The 10,000-nt window shown below is 53.4% G+C and overlaps 1 protein-coding gene across 1 annotated transcript in view; it reads left to right on the top strand.

Annotated features, from left to right (window-relative positions):
* Window positions 1-10,000, top strand: part of LOC115120311 (reelin-like) — a 427,502-nt gene that overhangs the window by 88,290 nt on the left and 329,212 nt on the right. Inside the window, exon 2 of the mRNA XM_065022290.1 lies at window positions 4,271-4,378. Coding sequence (XP_064878362.1) covers window positions 4,271-4,378 — 108 coding nt within the window. The remainder of the gene's footprint in view (window positions 1-4,270; window positions 4,379-10,000) is intronic.

Consider the following 10,000-nt stretch of genomic DNA (forward strand, 5'->3'; position numbering starts at 1 on the left):
TGTAGTCCAGTCACTCTGTAGTCCTGTAGTCCTGTCACTTTGTAGTCATGTAGTCCTGTGGTCCAGTCACTCTGTAGTCCTGTGGTCCAGTCACTCTGTAGTCCTGTGGTCCAGTCACTCTGTAGTCCTGTGGTCCTGTCACTCTGTAGTCCTGTGGTCCAGTCACTCTGTAGTCCTGTGGTCCAGTCACTCTGTAGTCCTGTGGTCCAGTCACTCTGTAGTCCTGTGGTCCAGTCACTCTGTAGTCCTGTGGTCCAGTCACTCTGTAGTCATGTAGTCCTGTGGTCCAGTCACTCTGTAGTCATGTAGTCCTGTGGTCCTGTCACTCTGTAGTCCTGTGGTCCAGTCACTCTGTAGTCCTGTGGTCCAGTCACTCTTTAGTCCTGTGGTCCAGTCACTCTGTAGTCCTGTGGTCCAGTCACTCTGTAGTCCTGTGGTCCAGTCACTCTGTAGTCATGTAGTCCTGTGGTCCTGTCACTCTGTAGTCCTGTGGTCCAGTCACTCTGTATTCCTGTGGTCCAGTCACTCTGTAGTCCTGTGGTCCAGTCACTCTGTAGTCCTGTGGTCCAGTCACTCTGTAGTCATGTAGTCCTGTGGTCCAGTCACTCTGTAGTCCTGTGGTCCAGTCACTCTGTAGTCCTGTGGTCCAGTCACTCTGTAGTCATGTAGTCCTGTGGTCCAGTCACTCTGTAGTCCTGTGGTCCAGTCACTCTGTAGTCCTGTGGTCCAGTCACTCTGTACTATATACATTTTACGGACACAACATAAGCTGGTTCAATTTACTGTATTTCTCCAGCTTGTTATTAGTATTTCACAGTGGCTGGTTATATCAGACAACGTTATGTTGGGTTACTCTACAGTATGTGACTCAGACCTCCACTTGGCTCCAGGGTTACTCTACAGTATGTGACTCAGACCTCCACTTGGCTCCAGGGTTACTCTACAGTATGTGACTCAGACCTCCACTTGGCTCCAGGGTTACTCTACAGTATGTGACTCAGACCTCCACTTGGCTCCAGGGTTACTCTACAGTATGTGACTCAGACCTCCACTTGGCTCAAGGGTTACTCTTGTTGGGTGAAATGACACTTCCCAGTGATAGCAGGTAGCATCTGTGACAGTGTGGCACCACCACCTCTGGAGCTGCACAGCACCTGCACACCCAACTATGTCCTCTCCCTCTCTCCCTCCATGCTCCCCTCTCTCCCTCTCTACCTCCCTGCTCCCTTTTCTCCCTCTCAACCTCCCTGCTCCCCTCTCTCCCTCTCTACCTCCCTGATCCCCTCTCTCCCTCTCTACCTCCCTGCTCCCTTCTCTCCCTCTCAACCTCCCTGCTCCCCTCTCTCCCTCTCTACCTCCCTGATCCCCTCTCCCCTCTCTACCCCCTGCTCCCCTCTCTCCCTCTCTACCTCCCTGCTCCCCACTCTCCCTCTCTACCTCCCTGCTTCCCTCTCTCCCTCACTACCTCCCTACTCCCCTCTCTCCCTCTCTACCTCCCTGCTCCCCTCTCTCCCTCTCTACCTCCCTGCTCCCCTCTCTCCCTCACTACCTCCCTGCTCCCTCTCTACCTCCCTGCTCCCCTCTCTACCTCCCTGCTCTCTCCCTCTCTACCTCCCTGCTTCCCTCTCTCCCTCACTACCTCCCTACTCCCCTCTCTCCTCTCTACCTCCCTGCTCCCTCTCTCCCTCACTACCTCCCTGCTCCCCTCTCTCCCTCACTACCTCCCTGCTCCCCTCTCTACCTCCCTGCTCTCTCCCTCTCTACCTCCATGCTCCCCTCTCTCCCTCTCTACCTCCCTGCTCCCTTCTCTCCCTCTCTACCTCCCTGCTTCCCTCTCTCCCTCACTACCTCCCTGCTCCCCTCTCTCCCCTCTCTACCTCCCTGCTCCCCTCTCTACCTCTCTACCTCCCTGCTCCCCTCTCTCCCTCTCTACCTCCCTGCTCCCCTCTCTCCCTCACTACCTCCCTGCTCCCCTCTCTCCCTCTCTACCGCCCTGCTCCCCTCTCTCCCTCTCTACCTCCCTGCTCCCCTCTCTCCCTCTCTACCTCCCTGCTCCCCTCTCTCCCTCTCAACCTCCCTGCTCCCCTCTCTCCCTCTCTACCTCCCTGCTCCTCTCTCCCTCACTACCTCCCTGCTCCCTCTCTACCTCCCTGCTCTCCCCCTCTCTACCTCCTGCTCCCCTCTCTACCTCCCTGCTCTCTCCCTCTCTACCTCCCTGCTCCCCTCTCTCCCTCACTACCTCCCTGCTCCCCTCTCTACCTCCCTGCTCTCTCCCTCTCTACCTCCCTGCTCCCCTCTCTACCTCCCTGCTCTCTCCCTCTCTACCTCCCTGCTCCCCTCTCTCCCTCACTACCTCCCTGCTCCCCTCTCTACCTCCCTGCTCTCTCCCTCTCTACCTCCCTGCTCCCCTCTCTCCCTCTCTACCTCCCTGCTCTCTCCCTCTCTACCTCCCTGCTCCCCTCTCTCCCTCACTACCTCCCTGCTCCCCTCTCTACCTCCCTGCTCCCCTCTCTACCTCCCTGCTCTCTCCCTCTCTACCTCCCTGCTCCCCTCTCTCCCTCACTTTCTCCCTGCTCCCCTCTCTCCCTCACTACCTCCCTACTCCCTCTCTCCCTCTCTACCTCCCTGCTCCCCTCTCTCCCTCTCTACCCCCTGCTCCCCTCTCTCCCTCTCTACCTCCCTGCTCCCTCTCTCCCTCTCTACCTCCCTGCTCCCCTCTCCCTCTCTACCCCCTGCTCCCCTCTCTCCCTCTCTACCCCCTGCTCCCCTCTCTCCCTCTCTACCTCCCTGATCCCCTCTCTCCCTCTCTACCTCCCTGCTCCCTCTCTCCCTCCCTGCTCTCTCCCTCCATGCTCCCCTCTCTCCTCTCTACCTCCATGCTCCCCTCTCTCCCTCTCTACCTCCCTGCTCCCTCTCTCGCTCCCTGCTCTCTCCCTCTCTACCTCCATGATCCCCTCTCTCCCTCACTACCTCCCTGCTCCCCTCTCTACCTCCCTGCTCTCTCCCTCTCTACCTCCATGCTCCCCTCTCTCCCTCACTACCTCCCTGCTCCCCTCTCTCCCTCTCTACCTCCCTGCTCCCCTCTCTCCCTCCCTGCTCTCTCCCTCCATGCTCCCCTCTCTCCCTCTCTACCTCCATGCCCCCTCTCTCCCTCTCTACCTCCCTGCTCCCCTCTCTACCTCCCTGCTCTCTCCCTCTCTACCTCCATGCTCCCCTCTCTCCCTCACTACCTCCCTGCTCCCTCTCTCCCTCTCTACCTCCCTGCTCCCCTCTCTCCCTCACTACCTCCCTGCTCCCCTCTCTCCCTCTCTACCTCCCTGCTCCCCTCTCTCCCTCACTACCTCCCTGCTCCCCTCTCTCCCTCACTACCTCCCTGCTCCCCTCTCTCCCTCTCTACCTCCCTGCTCCCCTCTCTATCTCCCTGCTCCCTCTCTCCCTCACTACCTCCCTGCTCCCCTCTCTCCCTCTCTACCTCCCTGCTCCCCTCTCTCCCTCTCTACCTCCCTGCTCTCTCCCCTCACTACCTCCCTGCTCCCCTCTCTCCCTCACTACCTCCCTGCTCCCCTCTCTCCCTCTCTACCTCCCTGCTCCCCTCTCTCCCTCTCTACCTCCCTGCTCCCCTCTCTCCCTCACTACCTCCTGCTCCCCTCTCTCCCTCACTACCTCCCTGCTCCCCTCTCTCCTCTCTACCTCCCTGCTCCCCTCTCTCCCTCACTACCTCCCTGCTCCCCTCTCTCCCTCTCTACCTCCCTGCTCCCCTCTCTCCCTCTCTACCTCCCTGCTCCCCTCTCTCCCTCTCTACCTCCCTGCTCTCTCCCTCTCTACCTCCCTGCTCCCCTCTCTCCCTCACTACCTCCCTGCTCCCCTCTCTCCCTCACTACCTCCCTGCTCCCCTCTCTCCCTCCTGCCTCTCTCACCCACTTTATTACTCTCTCTATCCCCTCCTGCCCCCCCTACTTTCCTTCCCCTCCCCCACCCTCCCTCAGGGGATTCCTTCTCACCTTCCCCTCTCTAACGACCTTGCTAGAATCCTTGTTAACACCTGTGTTCTGAGGCTCGTTAGGTTGGTTAGTCTCGTTAGCAGCAGTGAGGATGTGAGAGGACTGGTGGTGTGCGGCACGTTCTCTGTCAGATAGTGAAACATCACACTGGGCAATTAGCTACTGTATATAGATAAGGAGACCTGTTGAAAGAAAAAATACAAACCCCCCACTGTTGAACAAATGTTTCAAAATGTATTAAAAATCTCTCTCTTTCTGTCTCTCCACAGTGACTGTCTCCACCAGTACTTATTTCGATGGTCTGCTGGTGACCGGTCTCTACACGTCCACTCCTGTTCAGTCTGCTCCTATCCCTGCTCCTGCTGCATTCGGATTCGGTAAGTCAACCAATCCCGTACTTGACGTCCTCAACAACGTGTAGTTTAGCCAATGAAAGACAAGCCAAACCTTCTAATCTACTGTGCTACTGAGCCTAAAGCACATGTCACTGGTGAAACCCTTTCAATCCACCTGTTGCTTTCAGATCAATGCAGATGAAGGAACTGAAATTACTTCAGTGTATTCCTCACAAAACTGTGTGTGAGAGAGTCTGTAAAGCTCACCCAGTCTATTGATACCAGTCCAGCCCCTGACGATACCAGACCCAAAAGCACACAAACAGCCCAGACGATCTAACAGGCTACAATGGATTGGACTGGAATTGAGTCTGAGAATAGATACAACTGGGGTTGAGATGGGGGATGATGTGGACTGGGGTTGAGTCTGGGGATGAGTCTAGGGATGAGTCTGGGGTTGATGTGGACTGGGGTTGAGTCTGGGGATGGTGTGGCCTGAGGTTGAGTCTGGGGATGATGTGACCTGGGGTTGAGTCTGGGGATGATGTGGCCTGGGGTTGAGTCTGGGAATGAGTCTGGGGATGATGTGGACTGGGGTTGAGTCTGGGGATGAGTCTGGGGATAATATGGACTGTGGTTGAGTCCGGGGATGAGTCTGGGGATGATGTGGACTGGGGTTGAGTCTGGGGATGAGTCTGGGGAATATGTGGACTGTGGTTGAGTCTGGGGATGAGTCTGGGGATGATGTGGCCTGAGGTTGAGTCTGGGGATGAGTCTGGGGATGATGTGGCCTGAGGTTGAGTCTGGGGATGAGTCTGGGGATGATGTGGCCTGAGGTTGAGTCTGGGGATGATGTGGACTGTGGTTGAGTCCGGGGATGAGTCTGGGGATGATGTGGACTGGGGTTGAGTCTGGGGATGAGTCTCGGGATGATGTGGACTGGGGTTGAATCTGGGGATGAGTCTGGGGATGATGTGGACTGGGGTTGAGTCTGGGGATGATGTGGACTGAGGTTGAGTCTGGGGATGATGTGGCCTGGGGTTGAGTCTGGGGATGATTGTTGGGATTCATTCATTCTTACTGTTTGATCGTTGAAAGAAGAAAACAGATATGTCAATGGAGATGAGAAATACTGTAGAGATACAATACTTAAACAATAAAGCCTGTTCTTAGGCACGACGCAAAGTGGAGTGCCTGGACAGCCCTTAGCTGTGGTATATTGGCCATATACCATACACCCCATAGGGGAACATTATTGCGTTTATAAACTGGTTACCAACTTAACTAGAGCAGGAAAAACACATGTTTTTCATACCCATGGTATAGTCTTGATATACCACGGCTGTCAGCCAATCAGTATTCAGGGTTCAAACCACCCAGTTTATAAATTCTGTTTAATGCAGTGGGAAATACATTATAAACCCACAAGAGAAGACCTATCATTAAGACATTAGTTTTAACAATGGACAATAGAGAAAAATACCAAACCCACACGGTTTCATACACTGACTGACTGTCCTATTATTAACGATCTATACTCAACTAGTATGCAGGCCAAGCCGTCATACTGTATGTATTCCAGACCACAAAAGGTCATTCTGCTCTTCTCAGAAACTGCTTTGGAAACCCCCCCCCCCAAAAAAAAAAATAGGACATGGGCTGGAAGTGTCTGTGTGTACAGGACATGGGCTGGAAGTGTCTGTGTGTACAGGACATGGGCTGGAAGTGTCTGTGTGTACAGGACATGGGCTGGAAGTGTCTGTGTGTACAGGACATGGGCTGGAAGTGTCTGTGTGTACAGGACATGGGCTGGAAGTGTCTGTGTGTACAGGACATGGGCTGGAAGTGTCAGTGTGTACTGGACATGGGCTGGAAGTGTCAGTGTGTACTGGACATGGGCTGGAAGTGTCAGTGTGTACAGGACATGGGCTGGAAGTGTCTGTGTGTATAGGACATGGGCTGGAAGTGTCAGTGTGTACAGGACATGGGCTGGAAGTGTCAGTGTGTACTGGACATGGGCTGGAAGTGTCTGTGTGTACAGGACATGGGCTGGAAGTGTCAGTGTGTACAGGACATGGGCTGGAAGTGTCAGTGTGTACAGGACATGGGCTGGAAGTGTCTGTGTGTACAGGACATGGGCTGGAAGTGTCAGTGTGTACAGGACATGGGCTGGAAGTGTCAGTGTGTACAGGACATGGGCTGGAAGTGTCAGTGAAAGATGTAATGACTGCATGCTTTGATGCGATAGCTGTATCTCTGTCTTTGGTGTGTGGGCTCCATGTGTCTGTGACTGAATTCTTATTCACTGAAACACAACGCTGAAGCACGACACAACACTGAAACACGACACAACGCTGAAACACAACACTGAAACACGACACAACTCTGAAATACGACACAACGCTGAAACACAACTCTGAAACACGACACAACGCTGAAACACAACACTGAAACACGACACAACTCTGAAACACGACACAACGCTGAAACACAACGCTGAAACACAACACTGAAACACGACACAACTCTGAAATAAGACACAACGCTGAAACACGACACAACGCTGAAACACAACGCTGAAACACGACACTGAAACACGACACAACGCTGAAACACAACGCTGAAACACAACACTGAAACACGACACAACTCTGAAACACGACACAACGCTGAAACACAACGCTGAAACACAACACTGAAACACGACACAACTCTGAAATACGACACAACGCTGAATCACGACACAACGCTGAAACACAACGCTGAAACACGACACAACGCTGAAACACGACACTGAAACACGACACAACGCTGAAACACAACACTGAAACACGACACAACGCTGAAACACGACACTGAAACACGACACAACTCTGAAACACAACGCTGAAACACGACACAACGCTGAATCACGACACAACGCTGAAACACAACGCTAAAACACGACACAACGCTGAAACACGACACAACGCTGAAACACAACGCTGAAACACGACACAACACTGAAACACAACCCTGAAACACAACACAACGCTGAAACACGACACAACGCTGAAACACAACGCTGAAACACGACACTGAAACACGACACAACGCTGAAACACAACGCTGAAACAGAACACTGAAACACGACACAACTCTGAAACACAACGCTGAAACACGACACAACGCTGAATCACGACACAACGCTGAAACACAACGCTGAAACACGACACAACGCTGAATCACGACACAACGCTGAAACACAATGCTGAAACACGACACAACTCTGAAACACAACGCTGAAACACGACACAACGCTGAAACACAACGCTGAAACACAACGCTGAAACACAACACAACGCTGAAACACAACGCTGAAACACAACGCTGAAACACAACACTGAAACACAACGCTGAAACACAACGCTGAAACACAACGCTGAAACACAACACTGAAACACAACGCTGAAACACAACGCTGAAACACAACACAACGCTGAAACACAACGCTGAAACACAACACTGAAACACAACGCTGAAACACGACACAACGCTGAAACACGACACAACGCTGAAACACAACGCTGAAACACAACGCTGAAACACGACACAACGCTGAAACACAACGCTGAATCACGACACAACGCTGAAACACAACGCTGAAACACAACGCTGAAACACGACACAACGCTGATACACAACGCTGAAACACAACGCTGAAACACGACACAACACTGAAACACAACGCTGAAACACGACACAACGCTGAAACACATCGCTGAAACACGTCACAACGCTGAATCACGACACAACGCTGAAACACAACGCTGAAACACGACACAACGCTGAAACACAACGCTGAAACACGACACAACGCTGAAACACAACGCTGAAACACAACGCTGAAACACGACACAACGCTGAAACACAACGCTGAATCACGACACAACGCTGAAACACAACGCTGAAACACGACAGTCATTCACACAGGTCTCAGCTGAAGAGCTCCGGGATCTTCTTCCTCGTCATCCTCCTCTCTGTGTCTTTCCTTTAGGAGCACCAATACACAAACACAATGGAAAGGTTCCTGTAGCAGAGGAAACACAAGGGGGGAGATGTATTAGTGTAACACACATTGCTGAACACCAGAGCAGGATTCCCAGCAGGAAGTCACTGGTTCAGTTCTTGTTTTATTATTCCTCTATAGTTCATCTGTACCATCAGAACGCCCCATTGAAGGGAATGGGAGTGTGGTAACCAGGCAAGCGCCGTAGTCTGGGGAGTTAGACCCAGCTTGTTCGTAGACCTTGGCCTGGTTGGGGCTCACATCTCTGGGGAAAGGAGACACCAGACGTGGGGGCCGCTGTTCCTTGAGGTCCCCAGAGGGGGAGAGGACAGGGGGAGAGAGAAAGAGAGAGAGGAAGAGAGAGAGGGACAGAGATAATGAGGGGAGACAGAGGAAGATAGAGAGTGGAGGAGACAGAATTAGGGGAGACAGAGGGAGAGAGAGATGGGGAGAGATAGAGAACGAGAGAATGAGAGAAAAGTAGAGAACAAGGACAGGAGAGTCAGAGAGAGGGGAAACAGAGGGAGAGTCAGAGAGAGGGCGAGACAGAGTGCGAGTCAGAGAGAGGGCGAGACAGAGTGCGAGTCAGAGAGAGGGCGAGACAGAGGGCGAGTCAGAGAGAGGGCGAGACAGAATGTGAGTCAGAGAGAGGGCGAGACAGAGGGCGAGTCAGAGAGAGGGCGAGACAGTATGAGAGTCAGAGAGAGGGCGAGACAGAGTGCGAGTCAGAGAGAGGGCGAGACAGAGGGCGAGTCAGAGAGAGGGCGAGACAGAGTGCGAGTCAGAGAGAGGGCGAGACAGAGGGCGAGTCAGAGAGAGGGCGAGACAGAGGGCGAGTCAGAGAGAGGGCGAGACAGAGGGCGAGTCAGAGAGAGGGCGAGACAGAGGGTGAGTCAGAGAGAGGGTGAGACAGAGTGCGAGTCAGAGAGAGGGCGAGACAGAGGGCGAGTCAGAGAGAGGGCGAGACAGAGTGCGAGTCAGAGAGAGGGCGAGACAGAATGAATGAGAGTCAGAGAGAGGGCGAGACAGAGGGCGAGTCAGAGAGAGGGCGAGACAGAGGGCGAGTCAGAGAGAGGGCGAGACAGAGTGTGAGTTAGAGAGAGGGCGAGACAGAGTGCTAGTCAGAGTGAGGGCGAGACAGAATGAGAGTCAGACAGAGGGCGAGACAGAGTGAAAGTCAGATAGAGGGCGAGACATGGAGAGGGAGAGACAGAGAGAGAGGAGAGTCAAAACACTCTTCCATGAGTGCCAGGAAAGCCAGAGTACTGATGAGGTAGTGTTGTAACAGAGAGCCAGTGTTTCAAAGGAACCTCTTTGATGATAGTAAAGTGGAACGATGACGAGCCCGGGATGTTGATGTGACACGCTCAGTAAGGACAAAGGGGGTCATGGATCAGGGACGAGGACAGGGACAGGTGGGTAGGGGGTATGTATGGTAGTGTCAAGGCAGGGTGTGGCTCTATAATCTCTATAATCCAATATTCAGAGGCATAATCAGGCCAAACACACGCACACACACACACACAGACACACACACACACACACACACACACACACACACACACATACATATATACACACAGTGCCGTATTGTGCAGCTGGGTGACAGGGACTAG

Source organism: Oncorhynchus nerka, linkage group LG9a (assembly GCF_034236695.1).
Source record: "Oncorhynchus nerka isolate Pitt River linkage group LG9a, Oner_Uvic_2.0, whole genome shotgun sequence".
NCBI lineage: Eukaryota > Metazoa > Chordata > Actinopteri > Salmoniformes > Salmonidae > Oncorhynchus > Oncorhynchus nerka.